This window comes from Cervus canadensis, chromosome 19, assembly GCF_019320065.1.
Source record: "Cervus canadensis isolate Bull #8, Minnesota chromosome 19, ASM1932006v1, whole genome shotgun sequence".
NCBI lineage: Eukaryota > Metazoa > Chordata > Mammalia > Artiodactyla > Cervidae > Cervus > Cervus canadensis.
In genome coordinates this window covers 27,842,764-27,863,601 of record NC_057404.1, presented here as the reverse complement: position 1 = coordinate 27,863,601, position 20,838 = coordinate 27,842,764, and the positions used below count along the sequence as shown (strand labels likewise).

The following is a 20,838-nucleotide window of genomic DNA, read 5'->3' as shown; positions in this document are numbered from 1 at the left end:
AAAAGCATAAAAATTCTAAAATAAACAAGAAATGACAAGTTAGTTATACAACAAGCTTGTTTCCTAAAACGCTAGCTAGCTATTTAGTTTATTTATCTGGCCTAGTTCCCAAACCTTGTCAGTGTATCTGAAAACTCACTTCTCTGAGCCACAACTGGAAGGCTTTGACTTAGCAGATCTGGGCATACTATAATTATATAAAAAAAATTCTCTCAGTGATTCTGATGTTCAGGCAATTGGGGGAACACTGAAATTTTAGACTTACTTATACAAATTTTTGTATTTTGCATAATATATGTGTATGAATATGTGTCATGCTTGAAAAAAACAATAATAATAATGATTCTAATCTACCTGTTGAACTTTAAGGCCACTATAGTTTAGTATTTGGAAAGCACAGTAGGAAGTCAGTTCAGTTCAGTTCAGTTCGGTCGCTCAGTCGTATCCGACTCTTTGCGACCCCATGAACCACAGCATGCCAGGCCTCCTTGTCCAAGAGATACCTAAAGTAACGGGCAAGTTTGGCCTTGGAGTACAAAATAAAGCAGGGCAAAGGCTAACAGAGTTTTGCCAAAAGAACATACTGGTCATAGCAAACATCCTCTTCCATTAACACAAGAGACGACTCTACACCTGGACATCACCACACTGTCAATATCAAAATCAGATTGATAATATTCTTTGCAGCCAAAGATGGAGAAGCTCTATACAGTCAGCAAAAACAAGACTGGGAGCTGACTGTAGCTCAGACATGAACTACTTATTGCAAAATTCATACTTAAATTGAAGAAAGTAGGAAAAACCATTAGGCCATTCAGGTATGACATAATGCAAATCCCTTACAATTATACAGTGGAAGTGACACATAGATTCAAGGGATTAGATCTGACAGACAGAGTGCCTGAAGAACTACGGACAGAGGTTCATGACATTGTACAGGAGGTGGTGATCAAAACCATCCCCAAGAAAAAGAAATACAAAAAGGCAAAATGGTTGCCTGAGGAGGCCTTACAAATAGCTGGGAAAAGAAGAGAAGTGAAAGGCAAAGGAGAAAAGGAAAGATATTCCCATTTGAATGCAGAGTTCCAAAGAACAGCAAGGAGAGATAAAGCCTTCGTCAGTGATCAGTGCAAAGAAACAGAGGAAAACAACAGAATGGGAAAGACTAGAGATCCCTTCAAGAAAATCAGAGATACCAAGGGAACATTTCATGCAAAGATGGGCACAATAAAGGACAGAAACAATATGAACCTAACAGAAGCAGATGATATTAAGAAAAGGTGGCAAGAATAAACAGAAGAACTATACAAAAAAAAGATCTTAATGACCCAGATAACCATGAGCTGTGATCATTAACCCAGAGCCAGATATCTTGGAAGGCAAAGTCAAGTGGGCCTTAGGAAGCATCGTGATGAACAAAGCTAGTGGAGGTGAAGCAATTCCAGCTGAGCTATTTCAAATCCTAAAAGATGACACTGTTAAAGTGCTGCACTCAACATGCCAACAAATTTGGAAAACTCAGCAGTGGACACAGGACTGGAAAAGGTCTGGTTTCATTTCAATCCCAAAAAAGAGCAATGCCAGAGAATGTGCAGATTACCTCACAATTGTACTCATTTCACATGCTAGCAAAATAATGCTCAAAATTATCCAAGCTAGGCTTCAACAGTACATGAACTGAGAACTCCCAGATGTTCAAGCTGGATTTTGAAAAGGCAGAGGAACCAGACATCAAACTGCCAATATCTGTTGGATCATAGAAAAAACAAGAGAGTTCCAGAAAAACATCTACTTCTGCTTTATTGACTATGCTAAAGCCTTTGACTGTGTGGATCACAACAACTGTGGAAACTCTTCAAGAGATGGGAATACCAGACCACCTTACCTGCTTCCTGAGAAACCTGTATGCAGGTCAAGAAGCAATAGTTAGATAAGACATGAAACAATAGACTAGTTCGAAATTGGGAAAGGAGTACGTCAAGCTATATACTGTTACCCTCCTTATTTAACTTATATGCAGAGTACATCATGCGAAATGCTGGGCTGGATGAAGCACAGCTGGAATCAAGATTGCTGGGAGAAATATCAATAACCTCAGATATGTAGATAACACCACCCTTATGGCTAGAAAGTGAAGAAGAACTAAAGTGCCTCTTGATGAAAGTGAAAGTGGAGAGTGAAAAAGTTGGCTGAAAGCTTAACATTCAGCAAACTAAGATCATGGCATCTGGTTCCATCACTTCATGGCAAATAGATGGGGAAACAATGAAAACAGTGAGAGACTTTATTTTCTTGGGCTCCAAAATTACGGCAGATGGTGACTGCAGCCATGAAATTAAAAGACACTTGTTCCTTGGAAGAAAAGTTATGACAAACCTAGACAGCATATTAAAAAGCAGAGACATTACTTTGCCCACAAAGGTCTGTCTAGCCAAAGCTATGGTTTTTCCAGTAGTGATGTACGGATGTGAGAGTTGGACCGTAAAAAAAGCTAAGCACCAAAGAATTGATGCTTTGGAACTGTGGTATTGGAAAAGACTCCTGAGAGTCCTTGGATTGCAAGATCAAACCAGTCAATCCTAAAGGAAATCAGCCCTGAATATTCATTGGAAGGACTGATGTTGAAGCTGAAGCTCCAATACTTTGGCCACCTTATGCAAAGAGCCAACACATTAGAAAAGACCCTGATGCTGGGAAAGATTGAAGGCAGGAGGAGAAGGGGATGATAGAGGACAAGATGGTTGGATGGCATCACCGACTCAATGGACATGAGTCTGAGCAAGCTCTGGCAGATGGTGAAGGACAGACAAGCCTGGCATGCTGCAATCCATGGGGTTGCAAAGAGTTGGACATGACTGAGTGACTGGACAAAAACAACACAGTTTAATATTTAAGCACCATTTCTACAGGGGAAGCAAACTTGACTTTAGTATTTATTCTAACAGCATAGAACATAAAAGTTCAAAATATCCCATCTCTTGCTTTATAACCTTTAAAGAACTGAATAGATCATTTCTAGCTTTTCAGCACTGCCTAGATAACATGTTTTTTCAAAAGTAATGAAAGATTTTTTCCTAAACAAATAACAGAAATTTTCTGATAATTAGGTAGAAAAAAGCAAGAAGATGGATGTTGTTCATACATATATGTTGTTGTTTAGTTGCTAAGTTGTGTCCAACTTTCTTGTGACCCCATGGACTCTAGCCCACCAGACTCCTCTGTCCATGGGATGTCCCAGGTGAGAATACTGGAGTGGGTTGCCATTTCCTTCTCCAGGGGATCTTCTTGACCCAGGGATCGAACCTGTGTCTCCTGCATTTCAGGTGGATTCTTTACCACTGAACCACCAGGGAAGCCCCTCATACATATACACTTTTTAGCTTAACTAACTTTTTTTTCCCCCTTAAGTTCCCATTCAGATAGGCAAAGTCTCTGAAAGTGTAAGAAGAAGTCATGCTCTGTTGAAGCTCATTAAAAGCTTACTAGTAGTAATAAAAACCAGTGTGGGGATGTTAAATAAATCAATATTTAATTTCTTAAAATTATAAATATCAAAACTTAAATGTTTTCTTAATCTTTTATGTTCAACTTACACATCTTTTTATAAATCTAGTAAAAAAAATCCATTTTTTAAGTAAGCTTTTAGCACTCGGTTAAATTCAAGGTGGTCAATTTTAATATAATAAGAATGGCATTATTAAAGTATTGATTAAATCCTAACTCTGTCCATTTACAAAGAAGGGGACACTTTGCAAAGGTGGTGTCGGTTTTTAAGCATTTCTTAGTGGACACTGTAAGAACAAACTCCTTTCCCCGAGGAATATGGCAAGAGGGCCTGTTAGTCATAAACCTGTTTCCTCTCTGTTCTCATAAAGGGTTTTATATGGGACAGGACAACACTCTATCATCCAAAATCCTTTGATTCAGAGGTAATCCATTACCCGTGACTTTCTGGATTTTGAGGCACATGGTTTCAAAGACATGTTTCTAGCTAAGGCATCCCTCCCCAGTTCTCCGAAGATGTGGGTATGTATTGAAAGAAGGAGATGAGTCTGCAGTTAAGTTTCCAGTAGAGTGAAAAGCCACAATTACTGAAGATTTGGGAGAAAGAATGAGAATGAAGGCATTCACACAACACATCCAAATCCAGAAAAAGGGGACTTCTAAATACATAGAACCATAAAAGCAATATTAGGTGACACTATATGTATTTTCTGAAAGTTAAACTACATACTCTACTTAATTCCTACATAGACTTTACACTAACTGATGTGATGATACTGACACTATAACTATTGCTAAAACATCTAATACAAAAGTCCTTTTACTTGGTTTCTTGATGTCTGGGAATCTTGGTGTCTGCTCCGTGCATGTCACAGTGAAAATGGTCACAACTGATAATGAAGTGGCCAATCAGATAATGCCAAAATTTGAGCAACGTTTATCTGAGGAGAGGTGAGAACTTCACCAAATTCTAAACTAGAATTAATAACAGAGAAGAGGACTTCTGAAGTAACTGGTTAGGTGCATCCATAGTTCCTTTCAGTCATGATTTTGACAGGTCAAATATTTTCAAAACTGCTCCTCTATTGGAAGGAAATGTTCTACTTACAGATGCACAAGACTATGAGAAAAAGGAGGTATGTGGCCAGTTCCCGTAAAACACTCTTAAGGTATTTCTCTCGGTCAGTGCTGCTTTCCTCCATGAGTCTTGTTCCCCAGAGACCTTTAAAATAATAATAAAAGATGTCATTGTATTTTTCAAAAATCTCATGAATGGCGAAAGAAAAAAACACATAAAAAATAGTGTACTTTAAGGGAGGTTCTCCTGATTTTTTTTTTTTTAAGCATGCTCTAAAAACAACTGAGAAATGGTTTTAGTAGAAGTACCTTTAATTTGGGAACACATAAGTCTCCACTGTCTCACCCCCACAAGATGTGCAAAACACAAGGCAACAGTCTGATCACCGTCTAAGCTCCCAATCTCATTAGAAAATATCTTAGTAAAAAATTACAAAGAGAAGAGGAAATTTGGGCAGCCTATGAGAGGAGGTTAAATAATTATGCATACATATCAGCTCTTCCTATATGCAGGAGGAATTATCGTACTACTAAATTAATTATCCTCTTAAGTAACTACATTGTAAATGATACATTTTAGGTCACCTCTGATAAAAAGAAGTCCTGGTTGGAGCATCACTTCATTGTGGAAACATCTATCAATATTCTAACACACTGGTGTAAAATCTCTGCTCTGTACCCATTTTTGCCTTTTAAGAAATTCAATGCTGACTGATTACACTAAACATGCTTAGTTGAACAGATTTTTAAAATTTCAAGTAGCATATGATTTTTGAATTAAAAGCAACAACTCATCCGCCTTCTCTCTCTCTTTGGAGAAAGAGTAAAATCAGCAACCGTGCTCCACTTTTAGCAGATGGAAAAAGTGTTGGGCCGGCTGAGCAAAGATGACATAAGCCTTGGTGAGCTGGCTGGAGTGCGATCCCGCAGTTTTGGACGCGGCCAGCAGACAGACATGGTGGCCGTCCAAACCCCCGCTAGTGAAGAGTGTGGTCAAGTCACATTACTGGTTACTTGGAAGAGCCTTAGCATTTTCCAAAAAAGACAAACCTCTCCATCCTTTTTGTTAGATTAACTCGGCTGTTAATGGCAAATTGCCTCACACTTGAGTATACAGATTTTAACCCCTTCCTCATGGAAACTCACACAGCTAACTGACGCCACAATCAAGCCACAGAGAACGGGGGGAAATGGTATATGGTCTTGCACTTGGAAGAAATGACTTCATCGCTAGTGTTTATGTACTTTTTAAGTCTTATAATCATACATTAGTTCTACTCCTAAATTGGGGTATTTCATTTCCTTCTCTTTTTCTCTCCCAAACTTCTTTTGGAAAAATCAGCATCTGCCTTCAAAGACACTGTGTTACGCGTCCCAGGTTTCACCACGCCGAAAGTGGAGCATAACTTATGACAAGGTTTGCTTCTGCCAAGATCTGGTAGTTGTCAGGGAATTACTCACTCAGAAGAAATGCAGCAAGTAGAATGTTTGTTCGCTGAAGCTCTATCATATTAAAGAATTATTACAAATTTGGATGACATGGAAAATTACAACTCAGAATAACACAGAGGCAGCCAAATATTAGGCTCAGTAGCCCTGGACACGACCACACCATTTCTTTGGGTGTATTTCTTTTGGAGGCCAGGCCTAAAATATACACATAAGCGGAAATTGCTAGTCCCTTGACCATCAGGAGAGACGGCTGCCTTGCTTCACTTGGTCAGTGAGCTCACTCTTTCCCATGGTTTATAAACAATTATGCACTAAGGAAAAGTCATAGTTCTTAATATTTACAAATGGTTTTGCTTGACCTATAAATAGAAAAACCAAACTCCTATCAAATTTTCTTTAAGCTAAATTTGCAATGGTCGATGGTAATTTAATTCTAGCCCTTGAAGGAAACATTTCAAAAAAAACGAAACAAGCCCTTTTATTTATATTCTATAAAAGTGTATTTCTATGCATTTGCTTTTTCTAAATTACTATAGCTAACTCCTCAAACATGTATTGCTATAAAAATTTCAGAGTTTCCCCACTGGGGGTATATGTAGGGTCAGTCTTCGGATACAGGGACCCCCTCACATCTTGATGGGTGAGAAATGGCTACAACTACAAATGGAAAAAATAGCTGTCCTACAGCCAACTACTTCCCATGTTTAGCAGGAATGATATAATAGGAATGGTTATGGGTAGAGTTCACGTCCAAAATGGCAGCATTCTTCAAAAGTAACTCTTGTCTTTTCCCACCATTGTCCCAGCTGTGGAGGGAGTGCCTGAAGGCACTCACGTTCTATAGATAACGTGTCTCCATCTGTTAGCAGAATATGATCTAAGAGGACATGGGGCAATATGCAATTTCCTTCCTGTGTGAGAAGGTGCTTGCTTAGTCAATGCCAGAGCCCAAAGTCAGAGCACATTACCTAAATAGTGTTCCCTATTAATATGCATATGGGGGAATTCTGAGATGGATAATCCAAAACACCAAAAATGTCTCCAACATAACTGACTTTGATGGGGCTTCCCTGGTGGTCCAGTGGTTAGGACTTTGCCTTCTAATGCAGGGGATGTAGGTTTGATCCCTGGTCAGGGAGCTAGGATCCTACCTGCCTTGCAGTCAAAAAACATAAAACAGAAGCAATATTGTAACAAATTCAATAAAAGACGTAAAAAAAAAAAAAAAAGGTCTACCAAAAAATCTTAAAAAAAAAAACAACTAGGGGCTTCCAATGCAAGGGTCATGGGTTTGATCCCTGGTTGGAGGACTAAGATCCCAAAGGCTGTGTGGCACAGCCAACAAAAAGATTTTGAAAAAAATGCCATTTTGCAACTCTTTTATTCACTTAGCTTCTAAGTGAAAGTCGCTCAGTCATATCCGACTCTTTGCAACCCCATGGACTATACAGTCCATGGAATTCTCCAGGTCAGAATACTGGAGTGGGTAGCCTTTCCCTTTTCCAGGGGATCTTCCTAAACCAGGGGTCAAACCCAGGTCTCCTGCATTTCAGGTGGATTCTTTACGAGCTGAGCCATAAGGGAAGCCCAAGAACACTGGAGAGGGTAGCCTGTTCCTTCTCCAGAGGATCTTCCTGACCCAGGAATCGAACCGGAGTCTCCTGCATTGCAGGCGTATTCTTTATCAACTGAGCTATCAGGGAAGCCCAAATGCTTCTAAGCCCTTTTTACTTTGCAATTTATAAAAAGTACCACAGAGAGAACAATATAATGAACTCTCAGGTATTCCTCACCCAGCTTTAACAATTACCATCAACTCCACACTAACCTTGATTATTCAAAACCCTCACCGACTCCTCAATTTTTTTTGTTTCTTTGTATTTGTTTTGCTCATGCCACAGGGCATGTGGGTCCTTAGTTCCCCGACTAGGGATTGAACCCACGCCCCTTTCATTGTAAGCACTGGCTGGGCCTTAACCACTGGACGGACTGCCAAGGAAGTCCTCCTCAATTATCTTGAAACTAATTGCAGTAATCATATCATCTCATCTTGTTAATATAACATCTCTCAGTACTATGGTAAAAAGATTCAGTGTGGATCTTTTGCCTCACATTAACCCTGTCTCATCTGAAATGCAATAACCCCTCAGGACACCTTGATCATGACAAGGTGTGGTGGGGGGTCTGGAGTCTGCTGCTGCTGCTAAGTCGCATCAGCCGTGTTCGATTGTGCAACCCCATAGACGGCAGCCCACCAGGCTCCTCCGTCCCTGGGATTTTCTAGGCAAGAGTACTGGAGTGGGTTGCCCGTGCCTTCTCCATCTGGAGTCTGAGCTGTGTTTAAATGAAGAATCAGCCCTTAGGAGCTATGAGACCTTACCTCAAACCATGAGCCTTCACTTCCTCATTTGGAAATGGGATAAGAGTACCTCTCTGTGGTTGCTCTGGGAATAAGAAATTTTATATATGTACAGCATTTAGAGTGGTTGGAAGAGGCCCATTTATGGTTTCAGAAATAGGTTCAAATTTGTGAGACATCCTACTTCTGATGCTAAGTTGGTGTGAAGACCCAAATCCATATAGACTTTGAAGTCACTGTGAATAGCCTGACCGAATTCTCATTGGATTCATGTCATAAAAGAATTCCATTTTTGTGCTTGGACACATGTGGACCTTGCTAGAAAGATGAATACAATCCTTCCTAATAGTCATTTGAATTGCTCGGAGATCTTCAGAAAGGGAAGTGACTTTTTATTATTGGTCCATTTTCTATAGAACAGTCAGTTGCTACTTTAAATGATACTGACTTTTGAGTCTCCAATTCTTAGGCAGCCTCCTCCTGAGGTGAAGACAGGAATGTGTCACAGATTACACGCATATTCCACAGACAACTCACACTCACATGCCCCAAACCGAGATGTCTCTCTTTTTTCCTTTTGTCTAGAAAACTGTTTTCCCTGTGGCTAAATAGGTGGGTTAACGGTACCAAGTCAGAAACATGGGTTTCATTCTAGAATAGGCTCTTTTCATAACCCTCACATGGGGCTGGTCCACAATTCTGAGGGTTTCTGCCTCTCTTTAATCTAGCTTTCTTCCATCCCAGCTCACAATCCTTGGCTGCAGCCTTTGTCACCTTTTCTTAACCTGTTCCCCTTCACACCCCATTCTCTACATCCTTGCTAGAATCATCTTCAGGTTGGCATGTGACTGTATCAGCCCCCTGCTTGAAGCCCTCACTGTCTCTGTCTATAGGAAAAAGTATTAATACCAGTGAGGTACTGGTCATCTTGGTTTTACTTCTGCTATTCTTCCCTTCCCAACTCCCCCCACTGAATTCTTCAAAATGTAATTCAAGTTTTACTTCTAACCTCCCCAGATAGAACTGGTCCTCTCTTCTTTGGGTACCTGCCATATCTGGGACCTGGCACTGCAATTATTTACTTACACCTGTGATCCCCCTACTAAACTCTAAACTCCTTGGGAGTTGGGATCTTATATTATTCATCTCTGTATCCCTAGTACCTACCACAAAGGAGATGCTCCATAAATGTTTGTTGCCTGCACAAATTCTGTTACTAGCAGAGTCTTATCATACCCCACAGAGTAACAGCCCTCCCTCAAACAAAATCCCTTCACAATGAAAATACAAAGTCTCATTTGTTCACAATTATAGTGCAAATAAAAAGGTAAAAAGGAAGAAATTATGGAGTGAGGGTTGGATTAAAAATAAAGGGAAAGTCATAATAGCCAAAAGGTAGAAACAACCCAAATGTTCATCAACTGATGAATGGATAAACAAAATGTAGTGTATACATACAAGGGGATACTATTCAGTTATCAAAACAAATGAAGTTCAGATACATGCTACAGCATACGTAAACGTTAAAAACATTATGCTAAGTGAAATAAGCCAGATGTGAAAGTACTGTATGATTCCACTAATATGAGGTACCTAGAACAGGAAAATTCATCAAGACAGAGAGGCTGCAGGGCAGGGAACAGGAGGGGAGCTGGGAGTTAGTATTTAATGGGCAGACTTGTTTGGGATGATGAAAAAGTTCTGGACATGGACAGTGATGACATTTGTCTGAAACAGTAAACAGAAAATGACTTTAATAAACTGATACATCCATAAAACACATTCAACTTTGGAAATTCAGAAAATCTGATAACTCATATAGAGTCTCAAATTTTATCTTTGCATTAAAAAGTGTTTGCTAAGAAAAAAGTAAACAAGATCACTGGGTTGGAGATGTTTTTAAGCTTGGAGAAGTCTTTCAATCTTTCAGCCTTCTTTTTTTTGCCTCTGGTCCAGGTCATCAATCTCCCCTTCACTGGCTGCCCCCTACCTGGTCTCCTGCCTCCCTCCCTCCCTCTGTAAGCTCTCCTGCACACACGAGGCCTGACTCATATTCCGGAATTTCAGCATGTTCTGCTCTTGCTCAAAAACTTTCAACTGCTTCCTAATATTTAGAGGTAATTTCTTAATTCCTTGGTTAGACACAATGCTTTCCATAATTAGGCCTCAAACTTCTTCTTTGCCTTCTTACTCCTGCTAAGAGAACAGATCTATTCAGTGTCCAAGGAGAAATGATAATTTGTTTTCCAACTCAGATTCGTGTCATTAAACAACATGCTGAAGCTAGAAGGGACCTTGAAGATTAGGTTCAACTCTTCCATTTTATAAATGACAGACTAAGGCTAGGAAGTCTGATGTGAGACCTCCAGGGGAGCGCCTGAAAACGCCAAACTTGAGTTTGGCTCCTATCTTTAGAAATTCCAAGTCACTCTCTCTCTTCTGACTCTGGGCACTACTTATATAATGCACTAAAGATTTCTGTCATTGTATCCCAAGACGGGGGTTTGATCCCTGATAGCTCAGTGGTAAAGAATCTGCCTGCCAATGCAGGAGACTCAGGTTTGATCCCTGGGTCGGGAAGATTCCCTGGAGAAGGAAATGACAACCCACTCCAATATTCTTGCCTGGGAAAACCCACGGACAGAGGAGCCTGGCGGGCTAGTCAACAGGGTCACAAGAGTCAGACATGACTTAGCAACTAAACAACAATAACAATATCCCATGAGGGAAAAAAATATCACAACTCATTCACGGTTACTCATTTCACATTTCTGGGTTTCTGTCCATAGGTAAATGGTGATGTGTTATTTTAGTTCTTTTTTTTTTTTTTTTCCTGTGGCAACTAGCAGTCTATTTTCACAGTAGGTACTACTGATTATCTAACAAAGGTTATTTAATAAGTGACAAGGATATCAATCATATTCCTTCACAAAGAATTAAAATTTATTTCTAAAATTTTCTATAAAAAAAGATTCTCATGATTCTACTCTCCTAACTGATAAGGTTAGGAGATCTTATCAACCACTGATAAGGTTGGACCAGAAATTTTACTATTACTTTATTCACTGTAAATTTTCTGAAACTTTTCTCTAAAAGAAATAAACTTATAAATGCACTCACATATTTCACTTAATTATATTCAATTATTGAGCTTTTTCAGACAATATGAAATGTGTTATTAAATACTTAAGCTGAGTTAAAAGAATCATGACTTTCCATTACTTATTAACTTATAAGAAACCTCTCATTTCAGTGAAGATTTTAAAAAGCACAGTTAATACAAAGTGATATAAACTTTGAATATAGTTCAAAAATATTCAATATATAGTTCAAAAATATTCAACAAAATAAACTTTGAATACAATTTGGAACCTTAAAAAAGTACTAATGAGTTTTTTTTTTTTTACTTATCTTCTCACACAGGTGACTAAAAAGGATCTTTTGGTCCCCACCATGCTCTGAATCAATTAAACTAGTACAATCACTATGTAAGAGCACCAAAAGGTACACTTTTAGAATCCACGATTTAATCTCTTCTTGTGAAGCAATCACAACAACATTGCTACATATTTTATGTCTCATCTCATTTAATTCTCCCATGTTAAGAGCTAAGTATTATGATTTTCTCTTTTTTAAAACAAAATTCAAAAATTGGAGATCAGAGCAATTAAGCAGCTTGCTAAAGGTCATTCAGTCAACGTGTGGTAGAACTGGGATTCGGGTATAAGCCTGACTTGGTGTTAATCATGTTGCTATGAAAATACCTGGATAGTTTTTTGTGCAACATTTTCAAAACTGACAGGAACGGAAGGGAAGGGGGAATTTCAAAAGACTGAGAATGGAAAAAACTCTTAAAAGCAGAGATTAAAATCATTTGGATGGTAAGATCAAATGCAATTCTTTTCCAAGGATGCCTCTGACAAAACTTTGCAAAAACAGGATCCCATCTGCTCCTGGAAAATGTGTGTCCTCTTAAAAGGCACTGGCAATTTTTGAAAATTCCTTTTCTGCCTTTTGGAGAGCTGGGTGCACCGAACTCTGACATATTTCCACACAGCTGGTATCTGATGACTTCACTGTTTCATTGGAATGTCAAAGAACATTAATTTAGTTATTTAAAAAACATACTTTCAAGTTTTTCAAACAATGTTAACATTTACTTTGCAACTGTTTAGGGAAAAAAATGCCTAGAATTAGAAATGGCCAAATAACTGTTTTCCTAACCATTTTATTCTATTCGTAGTGTTCTCAACAGCTCCCTCTCCCCTAAACAACCACAGACATCACCAAAACAACATCAGTGACTACACAATGACACCCCTCCCATAACCGGGACACTGCGTTGCTTACCCTTTCCAGAACGGGATAAGGGGCAACAGGGCATCCAGGCCAGTGGAGGACCATGGGTGCTAGCACAGAATTTTCGTTTTTATTTCGTGAAATTAGCAAATATGCAGTTGCAACCACCATTAGCAGCCTTAGAATATCTTTCCCCGACAAGATAAAAATCTTCAGATGTACCCTCTTCACTCTAATACGACTTTCAACTTATTTCCAAAGGCAAACATAAGCTGACAAATTTTCTTTTAGAAGGAGGTATCCAATACATTTGCACCAACAAGGGCGCCGTGGAATTCGGCGCTAGGTACCGGAAATAGACCAGAATTAGCAGAGGTGGGGAAGACGCTTCCAAGGGAGGCGGGGACGCCCAGGGGATGCGAGCTGGAGCCCGGGAGAGCTGCCCTCCGCGGGGAAGGCTCCCACAGCGCCCGCAGTTCTGGTTTGTGCGTCAGCCGCTGAGGGTCGCGCTCTTACCTCGCAGCCCGCGAACGAGTCTCTCGGCCCAGGCCACTCGGGGATGCTGCCCGTCCAGGGGGAGGTGGCGATGCAGCGGGTCCCCGCCGCCGGCGGGGCTGGGACTCGGCGGGCCCTGGTCCTCTCGCTGACGCCGCCTCCCGCTCGGATGGCCCGCACCGTGGTAGCCCCCCAGCCCCCGGCCTCGGGCGCCCGCGGAGCTCACGGCCGAGGAGGAGGCCGACCTCCTGCTGCCGGGGCGCCACTCGACGTCCATCTCCACCACCATTCCCCCTTCTTCTCCCTCCACCTCCTCTTCCTCCTCTTCCTCCTCGGCCTCGAAGCCCGGGTTGTCGCGGCTCCACGCCTGCCGCGAGCACGACGAGAGAGGAGGAGAGGGGGAGGCCGAAGCTCCGGCCGGGGGGTCCCGCGCGGCCGCCTGCCGGATGCGCTCCATCTCGATCTCCAGGCCCCTCTGCTCGCGGAGGCCGCCCGGGGCAGCGAGGCCGGCGCCGGCCGTCGCGCCGCCCGCCATCAGCCGCCCGGGGCCCGGCGCTCGAGGGGCCGGCGACCGCTTGGCGTCCCCGGGCTGCTGCGGCTGCACGCGGCTGGAGTTCACCATCACGGTCACTGGTGCCCGGGGCGCCCTCCCCGCGCGCCGTCCTCGGCGCCGCCTGCCGCAGGAGCCATGTTCCTTTCTTCCCCCGGCCCGCCGCCTCCTGCTCCCCGCCCCCGACCTCCCCGCAGTCCCGCGTCCCTCTCCCGCCCCCTCGGCCCGCCTCCCCCTCGCCTCGCCTCGCCTCGCCTCGCCCAGCGGCCGCGGCGCGCTGCAGGGGGAGGCGCGAGGAAGCCGCCCCCGCGGCCGGCGCGCTCGGGGAGCGGCGTCCGGGCCGGAGTTCCAAGTGCAGCCGGAGCCCGGGCGCGGGCGCCCACATTCCATTCGGGTGGAAGGGCGCGGGCGGGGCGGGAGTCGCTGACCCGCCCGCTTGCCTGCCCGCAGGCAAAGGGCTTCAGGAGCTGTCACTGCCTGCGTGACTTGAGATAATGCTTGGGTCCCCGTTAGCCGCCAGCCACTTCTACCTCGATTGACCAAAGTGCGGGAGAGAGGTAAACCACTTTAGGGGATAGTGAGAAAAAACGCGATCCAGCCTGAACTGATGTCCGCAGCAGGGGCAAAATCTTTCCTTCGTTTGAAAACTACCAATACCGACAAACTCCTAGCGCTGACTTCCTTGGCCTTTGGAGGGCGGCCCTCCTCGCCCCGATTCTGCTGCTTTTTGGATGGGCTCTTTGGTTGGCTTCTCTCTCCACACATTGTGGGGACCCCAAGGATATGGTCTTGGGGCTCCTGAATGGCTGGTACTCCGCGTGAGGTCCTCCACCCCTTCCCACCACCCCACCACCCGTGACTGGTGGAATCCTACACGTCCAGCTCGACGCTCTGCAGTTGTCTCAAACTTCGTTCATCCCAAACGACATTTATTATCTTTTCACCTCTTCTTTAAGCCTGCTTCACCTTCTGTATCACCGGTTGCGATCTGAGGCATCCCTCAACTCCCCAAACTACACTTCATGTTATCCTCATCTACCTACTCTTCTCCTACACTTCATTTCCCCCAAACTGTCTTACTTATGCCCCACAAATATCTCTCTGATAGGACCTCTGATACCCATTCGCATTGTCAATGATTTTTGTCCAGGGCCCTTAGAACTTGTTTTATTCTTCATTGGAGCAATGGATCTGCCAACTCCACCTTGCTTCTCCACTTGCTGATATCCACTGTTTCCAAAGCATGTTCTGGAACCAAACCTATTCATGTCACCTTGATGCTTAGACCTCTGTCGAGGCTTCTGACAGCTTAAAGGATAGCGTTTAATTTCTGTAGTTTGACTTAGGAAATTTTCACAATCTGCTCCTATATGTTTTGCTAGGGCTGTCATAACAAAGTACCACAGACTGGGTGTCTCAGGGAGCAGACATTTATTTTCTCACAATTCTGGATGTTAGAAGTCTCAGATCAGGGTGCTGACAAGGCTGGTTTCTTCTGAGGCCTCTCTCCTTGGCTTGTAGGTGGCTGTCTTCTCCCTGAGTCTTCACATGCCCTTACTTCTGTGTGCATCTTTGTCCTAATTTCCTCTTCTTATGAGGACACCAGTCAGATTCCTGGATGAGGGCCCATTCTAATGATCTCATTTTTTACTTAATTACCTTTTAAAAAGATCCGGTTTCCAATACAGTCACATTTTGAGGTGCTCTGGTGGGGGAGAGGAGGGTGTTTGACTTCAACATAGGAATTTCTGAGGGGGACACAATTCAGCCCATTAAAGCTCCCTGTCTGCTCTTCTAGCATGGTTTCCCACCCCATACAGCCACCTATGCAGCACCTTTTGCTGGTTCCCTGTGCCCTCATCAAATGCTACTTGGATTTAGGTAATCACAGCCATTTTATCCCTTAATCCTGCAGTTTATCTGCAGGTATCTGTATCCTTCACTTAACTATGATGTTCTCAAGGACAGGGCTGGTGGATGTCAGTCACTGACCTGGCTCATGCCACCCATCAATTCCTTTAGAAGACATTTCTTGCTGAATTAGGAGCTAGCATGTAGAGCAGAGTATGACACAGTCCCTGCCCTCAAGAAAAGTGTGTTAGTCACTTAATTATGTCTGACCTTTGTGACCCCATGGACTGTAGCCCACCAGGATCCTCTGTCCATGGAATTATTCAGGCAAGAATACTGGAGTGGGTAGCCATTACCCTCTTCAGGGAATCTTTCCTGACCTAGGCATTGAACCCGGGTCTCCTGCATTGCAGGCAGATTCTTTACCATCTGAGCCACATCAAGAGAAGATAGATAAATAAACCAGAAATAATTGTCTTAGGTAAGGGCTCTGATGCCTGTCATCTGAGGAGCTTCTAAAGATGTCAGTGCCCCCAGCAGAGCATTATCAGATCAAGTAGTCAAAGAAATCCCAACAGACACCTGGCCAGAGGAGAGCCAGGCCTGAAAAAAGAGTGCAGAATCTCAACCAAAGTGTTCTACTGTAGAATAGGTCTTGTTGAACTGCTAAATCATGTCTGAATAGGTCTAGTATAGTATTTTTTTAAATATGATTATCGACATTGGTGTGATGCTTTGTTAAAAATACAGATTCTACATCCCCACTGCAACCTTATTGATTCAGAAGCTCCAGAATTTCAGGCCTAAAATTCTGTATCTTCTTGAAGAATTCTGGAGCACCCTACATTTGAGAAGTCCTGATATGTTCCAAGTGGTTAGAGTTTCATGAAACATTTCCCCGGTATTTCTACTGCTTTGTTATCACCAGTGGTACCATCATCTGCAATCCAGGTCTAGAAGAAACATCAGTGGTCCTTAAATCTGACTAACTCTTTGAGACTACAGTGTGCTAATTATGAACCCTGCTTCAGTTCCTGCTCTGCTGCGTCCTAGCTGTGACCTTGGGCATGTGGCTTAACCTTATTGTGTCTGTGAATATGAAAATAATAATAATATTCACCTCATAGGGTTGTTGTGAAGATTAGGTGAATTTATACATGTAAGGGCATGTGGAACACCGCCTGGCACAGGGTAAATGCTCAAGTGTAAACATTATGCACTCTTATAGCTTATTCATGAGAAATATTTTCATCTGTGGTAATTGCATATTTGGAAATCTTTGTCCTAGGCAGAGAGTGAACTTCTTGAGGATGACCACTCCATGACCAGGACAGAGGATTCCATAACAAGTACTAAGTGAGTACCTGCTAGGTGCCAGGCACAACACCAGGAGAGAGTGAAGCAATGACACCAGTGAGAAGCCCCACCCTTAAAGAGCTTGTATTCCCTGCAGATTGGTTGGGGGAATGAATGAATCTAGTCAGATACAATCATTTAAGCCACACAGCTAGACTGCTGACTCTGACAGGGTTCCTAATTCTTCATGTAGATTTCTTTTTAACTTTTGCAGACCACCATTTCTCCTCTGGGCTCCAAGGTCCCTTGGAATAGCTTATGCCCACATGAAGCTATCATATTCCCAGCTCAAAATGCTGCTTTCAGTTTTGTGATATTTGTCCCCCAAGGATATTTTGGTTTTCCAGAGTTCAAGGTTTAGAAGACAGTAAGTTTCTGCCTATTCATTTTTTGTTTGCTCTTCCTATTAATATTTTCTGCTAGCAGGCCTAGAGTACAGAGACATAAGGAGGAGAATATTTGTGGGTTCAAATTCTGTGCTAACTATACATAATAAGTAACATTATTATTTTAGTTAGAAAATATGAAACAAAATACTATTTGGGCAGATCCTTCAGGGAGCTATAATCTCATTAGAGAGATACACACACTGAATCTAAACAACAATAGACAAGAGAATATAATTTAGTATCAGGTTAGTAGTGAAGATTTTCGACTTGGGAGGAATGAGAGGAGAGACTACTCAGGCTGGTGTGGGAGGGGCAGGTAGGCAAGCTGAATCATGAGAAGCCTTAGACACATGATAAGGAGTACAGACTTTATTCTGTAATTAATAATAATAACATACATACATCCCCTTTTACAGTGTCAGCTATTTAAAACATAATCTGAAATATTCTAAGATGATACCCCTGTCCTCTAAAGATTGATGGATTGATCAGATTGATGGAAAATGTGTCCACATATACATAATTCAAACTTAGATGTGTGTTTACTTGAAACTTGAAACACAAATCATTGAAAAAAATGTGATTATTTAAAATGTACAGCAATATTTGTGTAGTGTAACTTGGATAGTACTTGATCCATAGCATCTTTAAATCTTACATTCCAGGAATTTCAGTACTAATTTCTATCTTAGTCTTTCTAAACCCTTCCCCAGCTGTTGAATATGTTTCCTGCTCAAATATTTATTGGTTCTTTCTGGCTTACTAATATTCTTTTTCTGCTTTTACTTTGACATGTTTTGCCCCTTCAGAGCTCCCTAACTTTTGCTCAAGCAGGCCTTGAGGTTGTAAATTTCTTTTCTCACAGAATTTCTTCCTTCAGGCCTTGAGGTTGTAAATTTCTTTTCTCACAGAATTTCTTCCTTTAGTACCCATTGTAAAACTCTGTTTTTCTAAGAAGTTATCCCTTATTAAATTAAATGAGATACACAACTCATATTTATCTTCATCTGGTTGCTACGTTCTATTGCCATATTACAAATTTCAGGCATCTATAGGACCTAAAATACTGTGTGGAATAGATAAAATAGCCTGAATGCAATTTGGTTTTATTTCATCTGTGTGGTTGATTCTTCTGGGGACACACTTATAAAACCTCACCTATTAATGTTAGTGCCACTGAGGACACTCAGAAGCCATCTGAAAGGCAACTTTCAAAATAGTCTAGCTTAATTTAATACTTAGTTTTCTCCACACCTCTGACTTCAGTACTATGAGAATTGCTTGTTTGTTTCCTGTTTTGCTTTAATTTTCCAGTGTGAACCAATGAAGCCGACGCAAGCCAAAGTACCGTCGGTCCCACAGATTCCACCTTCAGAAGGAAATCCAAAAGGAGTCTCTGGCATGTGTGGGATTGCTTAGCAACTCACCCAAACAAACATATTTCCCTCTCAATTTTTTTCTCAGTCCTTATTTATTCAAGAACATTTTAAAATAAGTTTTTATCACTTGACATCTGAAATCATTAGAAGAAAATTTGGTGTTTGGGGCTTTTATAAGAACTGCCAAGCATACTAAAATGTTTACTTTATTCAATTTCTCACTTTACTGCTCTGTTAATGCAAGGCTGGGATTTGTGGTATTCTTCATGTCTGGAGTTTGGTTTGGATATGTCCCTGCCTCTGTGGGGGATTACCATGGCACCATTGTTGGTTGGCACTGTGATTTTGATGATCTAATCTCTCCCTCTGTTTCTGACTTTGAATAATGAGATTAAATATCAACCTTACAGATTACTGCAGAGTTTTTGTTGAAGACATAATGAGGGAATGTTAATAAATTCATCAAACACAGACTAGTCATCAGGCACCATTTGGAATGCTGGGGAGGCAAAGATATGATTCCTGCCTTCAAGGGAATCAGGTCTTCTCAGTCAAGGATGCCATTTATACCTGACACTAATGTAATATTGTAAATTAACAATACCTCAATAAAAAGACAAAACAAGCATTTAAAATTTTTTTACTTTTTTTTTAACTGGAGGATAATTACAAAATTGTGATGGTTTCTGCCATACATCATCATGAATCAGCCATAGGTATACATAAGTCCCCTCCCTCTTGGACCTCCCTCCCACCCCACTCCCCCCAAAACAAACATCTTTACATCACTCACAAGCCCTCTTCTAACCTGATAAAGACTTAAGAATCTAGAGTCAGGCATCATCTCCTTTTGGAAACTTCTTTAGCCACAATCCTGGCCTTGCTGTTTGAATTTACTTGTCACTCTACCTTGCAAACCTTTATCAGAACACTTACCACCTTATATTGAAACTATCTATTAACACAGTAGTTTTTCTGAGTAGGAATGTAACCCCTGGGGAGCAGAGACCCTGGCTTATTTGTAGTTTAGCAGCCCAGCAGCCAGTTCCCTTTCTTATTATAGCAGTAATCAGATTTTCCTGGGGAGCCACCCTCTCTCCCATTCTGAGTCCATGAGCTCCTCAGATGTGGCTGACACCATCACTAAACTCCCAAGTGGTGGGTGTGGGTCTCAGGCTTGGCCAACCAGAGTATATCATCCCCTTGACACCTGTGAATGGTATTTAAGAACAGGCATGGGAGATGGTTCTGTCCAATGGAAATCAGGACATCATAATTTTTTTCCAAGCTCTTGGAAAAGAAAAGCTTTTCTTCCCACTAGATTTGGAGTTGTAAGGATGTAAGTCTAGACAAGTTGGCAGCCAAAATGTTTATGCCAGGGGAAAAATAGAAGCCAACAATATATATACATAAAAATATATAATGTGAAGACTGGAAGAATACCAAAATTGAACTGGTGATAATGTTTGGGTGGCCATGCTATTCAAGAACTTTGTAAAATACATTTTTATAACTTAATATATTCCAGTTTTGTCAGATGCAGATATATATATATACATATATATGTCTTTATCCATAGTCAAAGAATTTTGAATAATATAGGATCAATAATAGAGCTCTTTGGAATATTGTGTGAAGCTTTTCTCTTCACCAGTTTAAACTTCTTCACTATTACAATTTGGGTGCAGTTGTTCAAAAATTTTGAATATAGCTCTGTTTTCACTAGTTCAATTTCCAAAAGGATGTCAGAATTTTTTCCAGAGCCTTTTGATGCCAACATGGATGATGTTTACAGCTTTCCCAGATTTATCAGACTTGCCAGAATATATGCTTTATATCCATCTAGCATAGTTTTATATATTATGTGCAAAAGAGTGCAAAAGAAGTTGTCCTTGCCTACAACACTTGTAATTAGCTTGCAAGGAGAAGCTATACACAGATAAAGCAATTATTCAGTGAGTGCTATATGGAAGGTTTTTGCTGTTGTTGATGCTGTTTTTATTCTGGTTTCTATTTACGGGTCTGGAGTCTAGCTCCTAGGGATTCTGATTGATTGTATGTTGGCTGGGTCCTAGGAGATGGAGAAATACCAGGTTCTCATGACATCTTTTGAGCCCCTGCAACCAG

General features: G+C 41.6%; 1 protein-coding gene and 1 long non-coding RNA gene across 2 annotated transcripts in view; one reads left to right on the top strand and one right to left on the bottom strand.

Moving 5' to 3' along the window:
- PKD2 (polycystin 2, transient receptor potential cation channel) overlaps positions 1-13,929 on the bottom strand; it is a 58,464-nt gene extending 44,535 nt beyond the window's left edge. Inside the window, exons 1-2 of the mRNA XM_043438319.1 lie at positions 13,208-13,929; positions 4,613-4,726 (exon numbers count right to left, since the gene is read on the bottom strand). Coding sequence (XP_043294254.1) covers positions 4,613-4,726; positions 13,208-13,808 — 715 coding nt within the window. The 5' untranslated portion in view covers positions 13,809-13,929. The remainder of the gene's footprint in view (positions 1-4,612; positions 4,727-13,207) is intronic.
- A 108-nt stretch (positions 13,930-14,037) lies between these two features.
- LOC122422088 lies at positions 14,038-19,355 on the top strand. Its single transcript, XR_006263724.1, has 3 exons — positions 14,038-14,293; positions 16,876-16,943; positions 18,647-19,355. It is a non-coding gene; the product is annotated as an uncharacterized LOC122422088 (long non-coding RNA).
- Positions 19,356-20,838: the final 1,483 nt, after the last annotated feature.